Source organism: Coloeus monedula, assembly GCF_965178545.1.
Source record: "Coloeus monedula genome assembly, chromosome: 3".
NCBI classification, from domain to species: domain Eukaryota; kingdom Metazoa; phylum Chordata; class Aves; order Passeriformes; family Corvidae; genus Coloeus; species Coloeus monedula.
The window spans coordinates 88,091,838-88,110,962 of NC_138783.1; the positions used below are offsets into that span (position 1 = coordinate 88,091,838).

At 36.1% G+C, this 19,125-nt stretch overlaps 1 protein-coding gene across 1 annotated transcript in view; it reads left to right on the forward strand.

Moving 5' to 3' along the window:
* TMEM131 (transmembrane protein 131) overlaps positions 1 to 19,125 on the forward strand; it is a 94,539-nt gene that overhangs the window by 39,643 nt on the left and 35,771 nt on the right. Inside the window, exons 5-11 of the mRNA XM_082278246.1 lie at positions 8,247 to 8,370; positions 9,281 to 9,397; positions 10,282 to 10,404; positions 11,078 to 11,158; positions 13,778 to 13,928; positions 14,058 to 14,114; positions 15,036 to 15,097. Coding sequence (XP_082134372.1) covers positions 8,247 to 8,370; positions 9,281 to 9,397; positions 10,282 to 10,404; positions 11,078 to 11,158; positions 13,778 to 13,928; positions 14,058 to 14,114; positions 15,036 to 15,097 — 715 coding nt within the window. The remainder of the gene's footprint in view (positions 1 to 8,246; positions 8,371 to 9,280; positions 9,398 to 10,281; positions 10,405 to 11,077; positions 11,159 to 13,777; positions 13,929 to 14,057; positions 14,115 to 15,035; positions 15,098 to 19,125) is intronic.

Sequence of the window (19,125 nt, forward strand, 5' to 3'; positions counted from 1 at the left end):
TAAACTTACCTATTGGTTTGAGTTTAAGCTATTTTCTTTTAAAAATTGTAAAAGCTTTCAGTTCATAGTAATTCCAGACTTGGATATTGAGAATGTATTTTATGTACCTTTTTCTACTATGAATAAATTTGATGTTCTCCAAGATATCTTTTAAAGGTTATCTAAAGTTTGCATGCTTATGCTCTGAGGAACGCTATACGTGCTTCTTTATTTTGTGGATTTCCAAAGATGATTTTTTCCCCTTGCTACAAGTAGATCCAAGACAGTATCATAAATATTTTGAGTCATTCTTCATTGTATTTCAGCTTTTTATCTAAGCTGTTATTGTCAAAACTGAAATCACTGAAAAAATAGTATAGATCTAGTACACTGGTAAAGTAGCACAAATCTCGTACTTGGGAATGGCTCTGTACAATACCTGCAAAACTGCACTGGGAGATTGCTGCCTTTGGTCAATTAAAATAAGGAACCTGTGTGTTAGATCTTGATTCACTGTGTGTTCCTTCTTTGGTTTGGGTGGGGTTTTTTTCTGGCAGTATATCATTAATTTATCTGTTGTCACTAAGGTTGTAGTCTCAGGCAGAAATCCTCTTCTGATTTATTAAAACTTAAATAAGTTGCCAAAAGCAGTTTTAGAAAAGATTTAGATATGGAGTCCCAAAGTTTAGTTTGACATCTGTGAAACAACTCTGAGAAATGCTGAGTAACTCAGCCTTGTGGTGGGAACAAGCTGCAAGTGCCAAGCACCTTTGGAAGTCAAATAATGCAGATTTAAGCTTTTGAGTTTTTTGCCTTTTAAAACAGACAGGGTTTTCACATTCAAATTCTGGCTTTTCTGTCTTTGTTATTAATGGATTTTAGAAAAGGCATAAAATGCATGTTTAGTTTCTGAATAAGTACTATACCCAAAGGGTGTTTTGTTAATAGGTAGCATATAGTATTTAATAAAGCAAACTTGTTGCAAGTTCATGTTTATGCTGAGCTATCAACATGTGTCATACCTAGGCTAAAGAAAGTTTTAGTATTTATTTTCAGTTGTACGTCAAGCCATTCTTCCCATGACATTTTTGGTCTGCTAAGAGTGTGTGGGTTTAATCAGATGTTTCAACAACATGCCAACTTAAGCTGGAATAATATTTAATAAAAGTTGCTTTATCTAAGGATCTCAGAAAATCAAAACCAGTATTAAGTTGATAAATATGTGCTGTAGACACACTTCCTGTGTTCCACCTGGAGATGAGATTACAGTGGCCTTCTACTTCTGGTTTATAACAGTTGGAGGTTTTTTTAATGCTGTTTTAGTATAAAGCAAACACTGCCATATTCTGTCACTTTGAAGGTAGTCCAGGTAATCTCACATTTATCAAAAGAAATGTATGCCGTATGTCAGGATATGCAAAAGGATATGCAAATCTTTAGCTCACTTGAAGAGATCCCAAATGTTCTCTGTATACATTAAGCCTCTGGGAATGGGATAGAGCTGAGGCAGGTTCTCCCGTATCACTGTGCCAGGGGGCTGCTTGGACTAAGTGTGGAATACTCATTTGGTTATTTAATGTGTAAGCCTCTTTCTTGTGTCTCTGAAGCAATACCAGTCTTTTTCTGGAACAAATTCTGCAACATCTTGGGTATTGGAGATTCAGGGCTTTAAAGAACACAAGAAAAAAACCTCCCACCTAAAGCCAGCTCCACAATTAGTTGACTTTTTTTGTTTACCAGCATTCTGTTCCTTGTATTCTCTCTTTTAAACCATTACTCTCCCCTGTTGTTAAATGGGAATAACTGAGGTGTTCTAACCTACAAACAGTAATCATTGTTACCCTCCATAGCTTTGGGATTTGGTTGCTCAGTCTGAGGCTATTTTGACAGAACAGTCATTATCTGTATGACTTTCTGTGTTTAAGACAGGTCTGCATATTAGAGGTCTTACAGATGGTCACCTGGGGTGAAGGCTGAAGAATACTTTTGCTGGGCAGTTTATATTCAGTTCTTACACCTGCTTTGTGGGAGAATGTGGATCTTCACAGATCTCAATACATTGCCTTCATCTTTGTTAATTCAACTCTGACTGTATCAAAAGTAAAGTTTAAGCTCTTCACAACTAAACTTTTTGATAGAGGTAACTTGATAATGGAGCACTTGAGTATTAAGTATTTTAGGATACTGCCACAATATAAGCTAGAACTGCTTATCAAAAATTTTTTAAAATATGGAATTATTTTAGATGAAGTTGACATCCTACCCCTGTTTTATAGAAATGATTGGTCAGGTGTGAAATTATGGTCTTGGTTACAGTAATATTTTAATCCTTGATCAACATACTTTTCTATGGTGAATGGAGGTTTTTGCTTCACTCAATTTGAGCAAGGTCCCTTTCTCATACAAAATTTTCTCATGGGTAGGACAATGTTCTTAAGTTCTTTCTTTCAGTTTTGTGTTGATAAACAATTTCATTTTGCATTTCCTTTGAAGTGTTTTGTTTAGGGGGTTTTTGTAATGTTTTCTTGTTTGTGAGCTCTAGTATTTGGCAGAATATTCTATGAAAGCTTGAGCTGGCTTGAAAGCAATTGCTTGGCAATGTTTGCATATTGAGACCTTCTTGCAGGTGTGGAGACCTTATGTTAGTCGAAGTAACGTAAGGGACATGCTTTACTTTAAGGACAGGATAATGTCAGAATGGGTAAAAATCTGGAGAATACAGCCAGGCTAAACCTGTCTTGATATACCTCTCTTTGAATCTAGACTGCACTGCCTGTAGTTATACTTCTAACTACATGAACTATGAACAAGAAGACGAATAAAAAGGGGACATTTAGAAAGCCAAAGTGTATCATGAATGTGCCATACTGCAGTGTAAACTGATTTACTCCCTTGTAAGGCTTGACTGCTGTAAAACTTAGGGGAGGACTAGCATAGTAAGAGAATGGAGAAATGATATTGTTAACAATATAGCTGTTGGAAGTTTTCCTGAGCTAAAGATTAAATACTTGCATCTACTAGATCAATAGATATAAATGTCCTTAAAACCATGGGAGTTACTTCAAGTAACATGAGGTAAGTTTAGCAAAATGGTCTGTTTTCTTCAAGAACTCTAATCTCTTATACAAAAAAATAGTGAAGAATTTTAGCAACTAGAGAATTTACTCAGATTGCTATTTTTCCTACATTTTACATACATTTACAGCTGCTGAAAGGACCTGTAAGTTGCCTATAACATACATCCAACTATTTACACAGTACATTTGATACACTTGTCATGTGTGAGAGTTGGAGATTGTTGGAATTTTAAAGAAATGTTGCAAAAGCAAGCTTCATTTCACTTGGAGTTTGCTGAACGTGAGAAATTGTTGACAGTAGATTGACATTTTGTCCAGATCTGCCTCGGGTTTTTCCACATATCATGCTAGACTGCACAATGCGGCCAAAAGTTCGTTACAGTCTTAGATTCATTCCAGTCACACTCGGTGACATGGTTGGATAAACTCTACTACTTGTATATGTGGTTTTGACAACTGTTTGGAAAAGGCATGGTTTTGTTGTATGGAATCTTAAGTTAGATTCCTAACATAAAATGGGGCACTTGGTCCATTTAGCATGTTAACACTGGCACCAACTTTTTGTCAAGTCTAGTGTCAAAGAACTTTCTCTGTTTGTTAAAAGCCTGTGAGATCTGGAAGCTAAAAACCAACTGATTTATAGGTTAGTACATATGCAAAACCAAAACCCTTCTGTTTTCTTTTGCTTTTCTGAGTTGGAGACGCATTTGAGAATGTAAATGTATGTGCTTCAGCTACTCTTAACTTCAGGTGAAGAAGCCACTTGCCTGTGTCACTCAACCATTTTTGTGTGAAGCAGGAAGAATGCTCTGCTTGCTAATTCTCCAGTTTTGTACATCATGCAGGCTTCCTTTGTGTAAGGAAACTAGCATTTTCTTCAGTACGGGGCACAAAAGGCATTCCCTTTCAGTTTCTAGAGGTAACCTTGTAAGACCAGCTCGTTTTGGTTTTTTTAATTAAAAGTAGTTGGATACATTACAAGTCAACACCCAAGTTCTTACTGTTGGAGCTTGCTCAGTCTGATCTTCTGGCTGGAAAACTGTCTTCATTGGTTCAGGAAATTCCCAAGCCTAGGAGAGTGTCCTCAGCACCTGACTTTGTATACTTTCAACATTACACTCTGCCTTCTAGGCATCTGTTACTCACCCCTGTCTGATAGGATACTGTATGACAGGATACTGATTTAACCCTTGTGACACTTCTGATATGTTGCATGACAACTGGTTTTGCAATTGTTTCTGCAGTTGCCAGAGATGCTAAATGAAAAAAATACATGGGGGAAAACGTATGTCGCATTCTCAAAATTCATGAGGAATTTACCAGAACTGAATATTGAGTATATTTACCTATATTCCCAGCATTTCAAAATGTAACTGGGAAGCTTTTGGTTGACTTCATTTCTCTCTCCAGTCTCATTAGAAGGAATTAAGAGATGGAAGATGAAGAATGTATCTGCTGAATTTATATATTTTGCTTTTCAGTAGAAGATTTGTATTAGTTTTCATAAATCAAGTGAGCATTTTACAGAGGTGTTTAAACAATATGCAGTAAGAAAAAAATTAATTGTGCTTTTAAAAGGGCATTTTCTCAATTTATGTTTGCTTCACAATGAGTAGCTACTTATTTTTGCAAATCAATTTTGGGCCAATAACACAAGGACTCATCTCCCCAAAATTTGCAGGAGCTGATTTCTGTTGTTAAAAGAATCTACCCTTTGATCCCTGGAACAGCAATGAATTCCATTACAAGGACATGCTTACAATACACTGCAGGTACTAACTCAGACTTTGGAAAGAGTTGAGTTGTAGCAGTAAAGAACATGAACAGAGATTTCTTTACCCATTTGACCAGGCACCTCACCCTTGTTAATTAGCATCTTCTCATCTAGGTTATGGTATCAGTTTTTTTATCAGTGTAGGTGGACCTAGCATTATGCAGGGACAAAGGATCAGGAGCAAAATCTTACATGCTTTGATAGTTCGTGTTTGCCTGAAGGTCTGTGTCTATACCATCTTGTCACAAAGAAAAGTGCTAGCTGTTGACTGCTCTGGGAAATTCCACTCTAAAATTGGCATCAGCTACAGCCATACATGTGCAGATCATTGTGGTTTGATAATCTGCATCTTGGAGAGCATCCCTCATGAGATTATTGCTTGGGATGCAGGTTCATTAGAGGTGTCTGGTGCACTCTGCCCTACCTGGATTTTACCATGTCTGATGGCAGAAAAAATGGGTGAGGTTTGTGAGGTCCTATTTCTGTATATTTGGCTAACATCACACTTAAAGAATATAAGGAACGCTGTATCTCAGCCAAATGTAATATCAGACTCATTGTTTCAAAATCAGAATGATCAGCAAAGGAGTAAAGTAAAACAAAGTCCTATCAGAATCCCTTTTTAGTGCCTTCTCCCTTTATTACCTATAATTATACTGTAGTAATTTAGTCTGCAATATGAAATTAGTGAGCTGTGTTGTTGGTCATGGTCATGGCTGTTTCCCTACCAGTTTGTTTTTATAGACTTGAGCCTATCAAACAGATGGATTGTCCCTTCTTTTCAGAACTGCAAAAGCATGAAGGTCCTAAAGATTTTATTTGCAAACTACCTTTCTGGCATGAGCTGACTTGTGCTTCACTATTGCCTGTTCATTCAAGATCATTTTCTTGGCTTTGTGATGTTTCACACATGATGCATCATAGGTGTCACTGAAGTGAACTTCTGATCTTCAGTTTTCAGTACATAACTGTTTCTCTTTAGAGACCACAGATAATACACTAGTCATGTCATTTGCTCACATGTAATACAGTGATTAAAATCTACTCATCTCTCTCTTCCTGCTGTTGTGGTTGGAAGGAACTGTTCAGTTTGATTCTAGTTTTTGCTGTTGAACTCCTCATATGAAGAGTGGTTGGAGTGCTTTGTTACATACTGGGAGGGTAATTTCCCCTTCTTGACAAGCTGCTGAATGTGCTATGGGAAGAGAAGTGTCCGAAAACTGCACTGTGGCAAGCAAAAGAGTTACACTAAGGCACTGGGAGCATGTCTTCCACTAAGGAGAGTGAAAAATTGTAGTGAGAACTAGGGAACAAACAGCTGATCCTCAGGCTGAAAGAGCTTTCTTCAGTGGTGGTGGAGATTGACTGACTGTTTTATTTCTTCCCTTTTAAAAAAAGAAATTGGCATTGGATACTGGTTTAAGGCTTGACCACTTTGTCTAAACAAGGAATTTGCTGCAAAAGTGTTGACTGGTGTAAAAGCTTCTGCCTTTCATAGTTACCAAGCAGATAAAATACTCAAGGCCATCTATAGTGATGTCAGTGAAAGAGTGTTTGAAGCAGTGGGTTCTGAATTCAGGAGGTGTTGGGTAACTCCCTATCAGCAGGCACTTTTCTTGGTTGTGTATTTGCATGTTTGTTGTTATGCTGGGATTTTTGGTGGGGGTGGGGGTAGAGATGAGGAAGTTTGGAGGGCTGGCTCTCATTTGCGTTCCTCTGGTCTGGTAAGCTTTGTCCTAGCAAAAGAAGAACAGGTGCATAGGTTTACTGTTTAATTCCATTGATCAACAGTGTAGCAGTTACAGTAGTTAATGCAAAATGTCACAGCTGATAAACCATTTCCCTTTCTGACATCCCCATGTATGCTAGCAAGAGATAAAAATATTTTCTGTTAGGGCTCAACCCAGGTGTTTGGTTTTGTACAGGTTTTAAAAGGTGAGAGAAATTGTGATCTTTGTTACTGGTGAAGTTAGAGGAATCAAAATGAGATTTTTTGACAGTGAAAGAAGGATCGAGAACAAGTGTTTGCTGTTGGAGACATGAAATTAGGTGACATGAAATTTGGCAAGCAAAGCAAAGAGTTTTACAGTGGCAGAATGCAGATATATTTTTGTTAGTGATGATGTCCTTTATTGATGGTTAATAATTGTGTCTTTGAATTGTCTTAGCATCTGCTTCTTTAGCCCATGTTTCATGTGTAGGAGGTTCTGTAACCACAAGCACTTTGAAAATTATGGCATAGTTTGTTTATTGTCACTAAATTCTCCGTTCAATGGAGCCTTTAATTTACAGCAAAGTTATGTTGCTTCATCTCTTGAGATATACTCCACACCCCCTCTCAGTTGAAAAACTGAAACTGCAATAGCACATATTAATTTGGTCTGTTAAGGTTAATTGAGGATGGCAGAACAGCTGCCTTTTTCTGGTCAGCATCACTGCAGGTACTACAGGTCGTAATTCTTATCAGTAGTTTTGGTGTCCTTGCAGTGCTTGGAGCAAGTGACATGAGGGAGAGTACTGGATGGAGTACATGTAACCTGAAAGTTAAGAGTTAACTGTTTTAAATTCCAGAATTCCAAATGCAGCGTTTTGTAATCTGCACGCTCTATTAGTGCTTTGGTGCTGATACTTAACATGTATGAGTTAAAAGGCATGAAAAAAATTCTGAAGAGAAAGTCTGAAAAATAATTGCTGAAACTGGAGCATCTCTTGTCACTTCAGCTGTTGTAAGCAAAAAGAAACAAGCCAAAAGTTTGTGTTGAATAAATTTGTTAGCATGTCTTGTTACTGAAAAATTGTGCAGTTGTTTGACTGTGTAACTTCCATGTTTTAGGTTCCTAAATTCTAGAATTTGTCTCAAGCTTTTATATTTTTACTTAAGGTATCAATTCAAACAAAATACAAAAATAAAATAGTTGTTGCTGTACATGTCTGCATACTTAATTCTGTAGACAGTGTTCTAAAATATAATACCAGAAAAATTCTGGGTTCTGGGTATATATACTTACAGTATATCATAGAAAAAATTGGCATTTAGACTTGTCTAGGGTGTGTTCTGTTTATTTTCAGTTGCTGTGTGCACCCTGTCTTAAGATAATTATTTAGAGGTTCTAGCATAGGAATAGAAAACTTTGCTTCTTTTCATTCTGAAGTAAAAACCTCACAATGGAATGAGCATGATGCAACATTAGGTAAACCTTCAGGAAAAGTAAGCAATAAAATAATGGAAGATAGGTTAACTAAGTAATTCTTCTAGGTCCAAGTTACATACATTACTTGAAAAAAGCATTAAATGCAAAGCTGTTGTCAGTGTTCATCACTTTTATGCTCCTATCTGGTGTAATGGGAAAAAGTCCAATGCTCTATTGTCTAGATTTCTAACACTTTGAAAATATTTTCTCTCTCTATTTTGACAGGCCAGTTGGAATGCCAAAAATGGAAAAAGTTTACCTACATAACCCTAGCTCAGAAGAAACAATTACATTAGTATCAATATCTGCTACAACATCACATTTTCATGCATCGTTTTTCCAAAATAGGGTAAGTTTTTTTGCTTTCTCAAAATGAGCTTTTCTTCCCCCTCTCCAATCTGAATGGAAGCCTCTTTAGAAGAGTGACTTACTGCAATAATTACACACCTAGAAGTATTAAGATACTGCAGTTCTTCATCTCAGAGCAAATCTGAGCTGAGCACAGAAACACAAGGAGTTCTGACTGCGTTGGAAGTGTATATTGTAATTGATGGTTTAACAGCAGATCTCCTTTGTTGCTGAGGTGAGTACATTTCCTTAGAGCACTTACAAAAACAAACTGTTCCTATATTTTTTCTGAATATTCCAAGTCACATGAAGTTGTGTTAGTGTGCTGTAGTCACTCCAATGTACTTAGAGCTGTAAGTAACAGTTCCTGTGTTACAGGAACTCGCACATTCAAAAGCCTGGTGTCAGCAGCTGGTTAACTCCTAACCTGCTGTCAGGTAGAGTCCTCGAGTTTCACTTTTGTCTGCAAGGCCTGTGGCTTAACAAGAGCCATTAAATGTGAAAAAATTCAGAAAACCTGTCCATAATAAGCAGCCTGTGGCATTTATGGAAGTCTTGTTGCAATTGCATTTCTCCAGTGACCTTTGAACTATCAGTCTAAAATATTTTTGTGATAAGCTGAAGTCTAAATTCAGAATTCAGCGCAAAAATTCAAGTAAATATGATTCTGTACTAGATAATAGTTTTAAATGAATTCTATTTTTATTAGTTTGTACACATTTCATTTTTCTGAAAGTTCTAATTTTCTCTTTCCAAATCTGCAGTTGACTGCCTTAACTTCAGTATTCCATAAAGAACACGTGAGAATCTTCTGTAGCACAAAAACTTTTATTCGTCTGCATGATGCAATTTATTCAGTAAACAGTTTTCCTTATCCTTCTGCTTGTTTGCTTTTATTTTATTTTTTCCAGAAAATTCTTCCAGGAGGGAATACGTCCTTTGATGTAGTTTTCCTCGCAAGAGTAGTGGGAAATGTAGAGAACACTTTATTTATTAACACTTCTAATCATGGGGTATTTACTTATCAGGTAAGAGAATTACACTCTTTCCAGAAAAGTGAAGCGTGAGTCAGCCAAAGCAGTATCTATTACGGGATGTTTAACCATCCAAGGATATTTGCACAACATTGGTGGGTTGTTGGTTTGTTTCTTTTTTTCCATCAACCCAGTTGAAGAAGTTTCCATCCCTGCTGTTTGTTGTAACATGGGTACACCATTGTAAAGATCAGTAGGGCAGTACTGTAAGCCAGATCAATGGAATTAATTTCAATTCTCCCAATACCTTTTCTTGTGTGTGTTATTTTACTGGGTCATTGTAGTGATCTAGCTCATCCTTTAGCTCTTGACTTATCTGATCCTGTGGCAAGACAATGTTATTCATTAAGCTGGCAAAAAATTACTCACTGGAGATTCAGAAAGATAATTCAGACAGATGAGAGAGACTGAAAAGTGAAAAATGAGAGAAATCTTCTTGTTGAAAGAGTATGACTCTTATCATGACAGTGTTTTGAAAACAACAACAAAAATGCTTCCCAATATGAATAGTTTCATAATTATATGATTAAAGGAACGTATCATATTTCATTAACCTTTATCTGGTATCTAGTATTCCAGAGTGTCAGAAAAAAGGGTGGGTTTTTGATTTCCTGTTTTTCAGTATACATGTAAGTAAATAGTAGAAATAGCCTTTAGAGGAATATAGCCTAAATAGAGGAATAGCCTTTAGCTGCAAACTAAACCAGTTTCTTTATTTCAGAGCTTTAGTATGATACTGGTTTTAAAGGTTTGGTTACAAGTATACTATAAAATTTATCAAAAAGAGTTTTTGATGGATTGCTAAAATGGGTATGCATGTTAGGCTCTGCAACAATTGCATACAGCTACTTAAGTTTGTGTTTCTTTCTCTGAACCAGGTGTTTGGCATTGGAGTTCCGAACCCCTATCGATTGCGCCCATTTATTGGGGCACGAGTTCCTGTAAATAGCAGTTTCTCTCCTATAATAAATATACATAACCCTCACAGTGAACCTTTGCAGGTGAGCCTAAGAGAAAAATCATTAAATGCTCATTTTTGGTATTAAACTGAAATTTTGTTTATTTTGTTACTTCTTAAAATTCTGTTTGAACTTTAGAGCTATTTGAGATCATGTCTTTCATATTATAAGATTTTTTTTTTTCTGCTCAGATGCAAATCAGTTCTCAACATTGTAGATTATAGTCGCAGATCTCTTAATTTCCAAAACTGAGGTTTTCTGGTGAAACTTCAGTTTTTAAATGGTTGTAATTTCTGAAAAATAAAGATTTAAACTTCACTGATAATTAGGAAGAATACTGAAGCAAACAAAGCTAAACAGATCTTTTAATCCAGTGATGCCTCTTGGCTTCATTCTGTCTGGTTTGCACAACATAAGTTGTTGTTTCAGTATACTCCAATATGTAATGTTGGAAAACATTCTTTTGTTCAGGCAGGATTGATGTCTTTACCTAACCAAATGCTATTCTGTTAAGTGATTCACAAACTGTAAAATGCTCTAGAAAGCACATAAAATGTAGCACTAGCAAATGGCTATATCAGCATTAAAGTGAATTTGTAAGATATTCCAGTGGTCAAATAGTCATTAAGCTATGCCATTGCACATGATGATACCTGATAACTAAGCAGGATCCCTTTAAGCCTGAGTGCTAACCTTTTCCTGTTATCCACCTCAGGTGGTAGAAATGTATTCCAGTGGAGGTGATCTCCATTTAGAGCTTCCAACAGGTCAGCAGGGAGGTACAAGAAAGCTATGGGTGAGTAGTTGTGTCTTGCAGCACTTATTGTACTTATTGGGAGTTTTTATTTTGGTATGAGCTTAGGCTTTGGGGTTTTTTTACTAGCTTTGACTCTTGTCATGTAATCATTAAAATACCCCATAAAAATGAAAACAATAACAGGGTCTGTTAATGTTGTGGTAGTAGGAGTTGAATGAAAGGTTTAATTACGATAAGCCATATGTGTAGAGCTGTGCTGTTTTGAAATGCAAAGAACAAAATGATTCCCATTAGAATGAATTACACCTACCTGAGCTTTCAGTCCTGGAGGCCTGTGAGCTGGATCTAACCCACAGAAAAAGTATACATGGTTTTTTTGTGTTGGCTTTTTTGTTGGTGGTGGGGTTTTTTAACTTAGAAAGTCCTTCCTGCAAATTACTATAAATGCACACATGGGTTGAAAATGAAGCTGAACAAATTTAGGGAAGAAAAATCTATCACGGACTACTAAATAAAACAGCAGTGTGTCTAGCTGAAGTAAATCCCTAGATCATGAGTTGAGAATGGCTGGAAACTGTTTTGGAAAATATTCCTACGTGCATGCCCTGCAGCTACTCCCTACTCATCATGTCTGCTGCTAGAGACAAGGTAGTGGAATGGATGGACCCATGGTCTGGCTCATGAAATCTGATTTGAAGTAACACACACTGATATCTTTAAGTGAAATAAAATTTAGAATAATCCCGAAGGTATGGTTTTTGGCTCCATGCTGTATGTCACACCGTTGATAATGTCCAGCTAGATACAAAACTTATTTTCCTTTTCAGTTAGAATGATTTGATTTTGTGATGACTGGTTTTTGGTCTGGGAGAGACTTCAGAGCCATTGAGTCCTAAGCTTGTCTCTTGCTCAAGTGTATCATTACAGTCATGTGACAGTTACATTTGTTTTAAGAGGATATTTCCAAGGCAAAGTAATTTCCAAGTGAGTTACAAAGGACAATCACAATACTTAATTCTTGTCTTTTCTGGAGAAAGTCCATTAGAATGGCAGTATTTTAGTTTTAGGTACAAAAGTTGCAAGGAAATAAGTATTAACACAGATCACAACTTTTTAAAAAATACAGTGGAAACAGATGCTGAGGGTTAGATGTTCACATGAAAATGGATTTTAAAGCATAAATGTCCTAATGTTTTGACACTGTTTTAGTCAATTTGCATTGCTTCTATAGATAGCCCCTTCCTAGCTGTCAGGAGAACTCAAGGGAGATGTTTTTCAGAGCATGTAGCTTTTCAGCTTCTCTCAGCCAGGTTGCCAGTTAAAGCCATGAGGACTTGCATGTGGAAGCTTCTGGTGTCCTGGAAGAACTAATCCTCTTGTTTCTTATATCCATCCATTTTCATACCCATTGGTATGCATTTTCATATAACTATTGGTATTTCAAAACAATAAGACAACTTGAAGAAATCAAACCAGTAGGAGGAAACACACAGGTACATTATTATATTGGTTATGTCAAGAGCTGTACTGCGGTTAGAAAAAGCTTCAAAGTAGAAGAAAATATTTGAAATATGGTGATGATACTTTGACATATGGATGTGCATAATTGTATAAAATTGTTGTGATGGCAAATGCTTGAATGATTGGATGAAGCAATCTGCATATGCAGGAGTATTTTTGTAATCACTCTTCGAAGTTACTTCAGGGATCTGGCTGACTTTGGATCCCTAGTTACACATATGGAAGAGTCAGATCACATCCTTTGAAACATTAATAAATGGATGCATTATGTTGGGTCTGTGAATAAATGTGAAAACAGAACTTGAAATCTTCTTACTTCGATAACCAACAGTTTTCAAAGAATACATCTGCAGTCATTGTGCCTTAGAAAATTTCAAATCAAGGTTTTCGTCTTCTAGTTAAAAACAAAAATCAAGTAACCAACCAAAAATCCAATCCTCAAACCTTCTGTAGTATGGCAGGGAAGACAATCCAATGTTAGTATTTCAGCTGTGGTGCTGAGGTTCGTCTTGTGCTGCAGCTGTGTCCAGCTAATACAGAAAGAGTTGTCTTTCAAACCCTGAATGCCAATTAGAACTGATAGGTGTGGTACAGAAACTAAAATATGTTTTTACTTTGTCCTGTAAATTACATGGTGACTCTCAAACCTGGAGCTCCATAAGCTTCTGGCTACATGGAGTTGTGCACTATTTTAATTTGTGTTTAGCACTGAAACTATATGGCTTGTGTCTCCTTTGGAGAAAAAACAATTAGAATATGCAAAGTCAATATTTGATGTTACTGTCAACATTTTTTCTGAATATCTTTTGTTTATTGCCAGATTCTGTTAATTTAGTCTGTGTTTTTACCACAAATTTAATACATAAAACTTAGAATCGTAGAATGGTTAACTTAATCAAATGGGACACGAAAGTTCTCTTGCATATACCTATTTTTAGTCAGTGTCATATTAGATGATTACAACTATCCTTTATGAATTTAGTGGTAATTTTAGTTCTATGAAGCCTGTCTCTTCCTGCTATTGTAGCTTTTTCTCTTAACACATTTATACCCAATGCTTCTATTGTAATTATTTGGTGTGACAGCTTTTTTTTGTAATTACTGTGCTCTCATAGATATGCTTTGATTATTTATCAGGAAATACCTCCCTATGAAACAAAAGGAGTGATGAGAGCCAGCTTTTCTTCAAGAGAAGCAGATAATCATACAGCCTTCATAAGAATAAAAACAAATGCCTCAGACAACACAGAATTTATTATTCTCCCTGTTGAAGTAGAAGTTACAACAGGTTTGTGAAAGAGTGGTTGAGGTTTTGTTGATTTTTGTGTTTTGGTTGGGTTTTTTTTCAGTTATTCAAATTAATTCTTAGTATAATAAGAACATTGTAACTTTTTCTTTTTTTGTTTTTTTTTTTAAGCACCAGGAATCTATTCATCAACAGAAATGCTAGATTTTGGTACACTAAGAACACAAGGTAAACCATTCTTCAGTTCTCCAAGTATTTATCAGGAATAGGGTGGGGAGGGGAAAGCCCAGTTACCTTTGTACTCTTCAGGGTTGCTTGTGGAATGATGCTTTTAAAAAGACAGATAACAACAGCAGGTTACAACAGTGCACAGATGTGAGAGTACTTGGGGTGTGTACAAGCAAGCAGTAGTTTGCACACCAGGTTGTAAGTCCAATAGTAACATTAGTGTTACACAGTTGCACATGGCATAGTCTGAAAAGCATTTCGGTTCACTTAGTTTGTGAACTTGTTTTGAAAGATTGCTTCACATCTGGGTAAGTTTTAATGATTTTCGGACACAGCAAAAAGTGAAGGTGTGCGGACTTGATCAAATGTTTTATGATAGGATCTTTTTTTAATTGCCACTTACACATTTGTGCTTAACATTTTATGCTTACATTAATATTATTTAGTGATAAAAATATATATATCAGAAAGTAGTAAAACTAGAGGTATTTTTTTTGAAACTGTAAGAGGGATTTATTGCTGAAGAAAAGTGGTATATTTTTTCAACCAAAAAAAGATAGCTTCTGAAGAACTTTTCCTTTCAACTTCCTTAACATGTAAAGATTTTCGAGTAAGAGTAATTTCTTCTGAACATGGGTACACCTGACAAAGTCATTCATTGTGGTATTTTTAGTCTGTTCACTTCTTAATGTGTAGAAATATGAGTGGTAAGCTGAAGCATGTAATACATACTAATACACAAAATTGCAGTTTGTGTCAGATTCTTTGGACTACCTATTTTGACTGTTCTGTCATGTTAGTATAACTTTTTAACACAGAACAGTGGAGTTACAGAAGAAGCCAGCTAGTGTAAATTACTTTGTATAAGATTCACATGTTAAAGTAGCCTAATAGACAGGTGTGTTTTTTGTTCTTTAACAGATCTGCCAAAAATTTTGAATCTGCATTTATTAAATTCAGGAACAAAAGATGTGCCAATTACAGTAAGTTTTATTTTCTTTCAATTTGAAACTTTCTACTTGGATTTACTTTTTCTCATAAAAATTGATCATTCACAGGTTCACCATATAGTGTTCAGAATTAGAAGCTGGGTTATGTGTGACTGAAAATGTAACTTAATAGTAGAGCAAGTAATTGTGATGCGTGGTAAAATTAATTTGCTTCATAGACTTCTTTGAATGCTCTGAACAGCATTTTTAGGCTGCAATATCTGAACCTTTGTAAACTTTTATACTTGAGGACTGTAATTCACGTTCAGTGAGTGGGAGAGGAATACAGAGTCTGTGAGATTCTTTGTCCTCATCATACACACATCACATTTACACATCAGTGTAAAAAGCGGTTGCCCAACATAATTTTTTGAGATAAGCAAATAGTAGCTTTCAAGAGCTGACTGTAAACTGACCCTTGTTTTCTTGAGCTTATCTTCTTTGTTGCTTGAAATATGAAAAGAACTCAAACACTCTAGGGCCCTTAGCAGTAAGACCACTGCTGCTGAATGTGAAGTGCAGCCAGCTTCAGAATTCTAGCATTTGGATTTTCTACTTTCCATTTTTATTACAGAATTTTGGCTCTAGTCTGGTAGTCCGCCCTTGTTCATTCATACCTTTTCCTGTGTGATTTTTCTCATTGCCCACTATTTTTCTCACTTCTTCCTTCTCCCCTTCCTGTCTTCCTTCTTTTCCAGATTTAGTTGTGTAGCTAGCTATACCTTGTCCCAGTGCACTTCAAAAAGTGTTGAAGTGTTGAAAAGAAACCAGAGGAGCCAGAAGAATGACTGAAGGGTTGGCAAAGGTTCCTTACTGAGATCTTGGAGAGCAGTTCTGTGTTTATAAAGCTTGAAGCTGTAACTATGAGGAACAGTGTTTTAGTAGTAGAGATCTGCAAAACTTTAGGATACTGGAAACTGAGGCTAGATGAATTTAAAGTAGAAACAGGACACATTTTTAGTGATGAAGATAAGTTTTCACAGTGACAATAGTCCATTGCAGTGCTTGCTAAGCTGTTATTCACTAATAATTTTTAAGTCAAGAGAAACTTACGGTATACTGCAAACAAGAGAAACTTACAGTATAGTGCAAGAAGATTTTAATTCATTGAGGTCCTAATGCTTATTGCATTAATGAGATCAGGTGATCCTATAGGAATCATGGCTTTGTAAGTTATAGCACAACTTCCATAGAGGGCTTTGAAAACCAAAAAGACCTGTATATGATTTTTGCATTGAGAGGGTTTGTAAATTCATTAAATTATTTTCCAGCTATATTTGCATGCTTGTCTTCTTAGATTTTACAGTTTTTCCTTTTTTTTAAATTTATTTTTTAAAGTGTGTAGTATACTTGCTGAGTACATTGCAGATAACCATATTTTCAGACCATCAGTATCACTTCTAATACCTGGTAGTGTAGAGCCTAACTCATACTCCTCCATTTAAAAAAACCCCAAGCCTATCCATTTCTTTAAAAAATCTGTGGTCTTCAGACTATGGGCTGTAAACCATAAATATCGATCTAATGGAAGGCCGTCACTTGATAACCATTATACACATCATGACAAAGCTTTTCCAGATAAATTATTTTTTTATTGTGTATCAAAGCAGTTAATTTGGTATTTTTAAAGCCTTTGGGAGTCACTTTTGCAATGAAAATGCTACCACACAGGTTCAGACATGATCCGTTTTTCAGTGTATCATGTGGCACATCAAGTCAGTTGTTCTTTTCATTATGGGACTCTGTGAATTTCTGCTGCTGTACCAATTAAGGAATTTAAAAGTGGTAAGCAAGAGTAAAAAAATTTGGGAGGGAACTTGGTGAATAGCTTACTTCTAGGAAAGCTTGACAAATAGACTTCTGACCCTTGAGAGCTAGGGTTTAAAAGTAGTGAGACAGAGCTGTGTGACAAATTTCATCTTAATGTCAGAAGAAAAGGCCAGGGCTATATTTAGCATATGTTTAAGCTGGGTACTGGAGGAACTAAATATCTTCAGGTCATCAGTGTGTGAGAGACCGCTAATACTGTTGCCAGAGTTGTAGCTGTTCTGCCTTCAAGTACTTAGTCATGCTGTGGTCCAACAAATTGGTTGTGGAAAATAAGAGCAAGTCACTTTCTTTTTTGAGTTTTTAAACTCCTTGTAATATCGCCCTCATTTTGTAGGGTTTGTTCCATTATTAAGGAGGATAATGCTTATTTCGTGACTGGATGAACTAGTCATGCTGCAACAATTAAGCCATTCTGTCAAAAATCTGGTAAATGTAGATTGTTGAACACTTTCGTTTATCCCTTCTCTATAATGAAAATTTTGTGTTTCCTTAAGGCGCTTTGGGCCTATTTGACTGCCAAAAGCAAAAGGACACTTCAGAACTTGAGGTCGTGACCATATTTAATGCATGAAGAACCAGGAACTTCAGAACAGCCTTAGTGAAGCTGAATTGTATCAGTTCGAAAACAAAAGTGTTTTGTATAAGGAAGTATTTAGTTCTGTCCCAACTTTAGAGTAGGGGTTAATTTCTCGTAGCAGTCTGCAAGAAATAGTTTACTTCTGTGTTACGTTTTCATCCGCACGTTTGAGTACATGTGTCTTGAAATTATCAAAGATTACAATTTAGTAGTAGTTTATTCCATGGCTGTTCTGGATGGTTCTTTATGGAGAAAGTGAGCTTTAGGTAGTTAGGGGTTTCTCTGTTTATGCAGAAGGCCAACAAATTACTGACAGTTGTGTCTGTAAAAGCTAGTAAAACGGTACAGTAGTGGTTCTGACACTAATGGAACTATCCTAAAACTGCTACCTCTAGCCACAGGGCTTTTTTGTCTTTGTTAGGTGGGCAAGACAAAACTAGGTTCAGGAGCCTTCTGACCGGTGGACAATTATAGCTGAACATGTGCCAGTCTTTCAACCCGTACTCTTTAGTTTATTGGAATACATGTAGTCCGAGAGTCCTGAAACCTTCAAAGTCTTTCGCAAGAACTCCTGCAAAAGCACAAAGTTTTAGCCCCCCTTTGTGTCCTTTAGAACATTTAAGGTCTTAATTTTTCTGCAGTTACGCTAAATATTGAGTGTGTCTTTACAGAGCAGGGTCAGGAATCTTGAGTGGGGCCATGTGTTACTGAAGCATGTCTATTTAAAATTATTTTTCCCTACAAAAGTTGCTGTTAGATTAATTTTCTGAGAAAATTGGTAGTATTATGTTCTTGATGGAACTTTTATGTACTTCCAGGATCTGTCCATGTTTGATGATTTTTAATGCATATTTCAGGACAGGTTTTACTTGAGCTTTAATGAAATAGGTTGAAATTTGAGGAAAGTGAAGTTGAAAGGATTCTTAAGGATGTTTGTTTTTTCTTTAGTTGTCTTAATTCTGTATTTCCCTTTATAGTATGTAATCAAGCAACAGATGAAAAATTTGCATTACGTAGTTCAGAAATTTTCAACAAAACAGTGTAAATTCCTTCCTTAACTAAATTCACCAGTTGTAGACATCTTGAGTAAATACATGTAGGTTTGTTGCACTTGCGGTTTAAGAGATGCATCTCTGTAACCTGCCATTTTTCTGGCAACAGGCTGTCCTTCTGAATATTTCCAGTTTGATTTACTAAATGAAATCACCATTATTTCAGACCAGTAATTAAAGGAAGCATTTTTCATGAAAAGAGTTTCTAAAAATGGTTGTCCTCTCTGTTATGCAAAAGTTGTGAACTTTATCACAGCTTTGGTTTCATCTGCTTTAAGAGGGGTTTTTTTTAAGGATATGTAAAGATTTCAGTTTTGTAGTGTGGATTTCATCAGAAGAAAATTGAGATAGTTATTAATTGACTTATGAAGAGAAATACCAAATATCTGCCCCCCGTGTTTGCAGACATGATGGTGGACAAAGGTCAATGCTATAAATCCAAGATACAAAACTTCTGGTTGAGTTAACTGCACTTATTCATTAGCTGCAGGACTAGTGCTGCTTGTTCCTGCTAAGGATCATGTGGTCTGCAGAACTTATTTATGCACACTTTTATGGCTTTA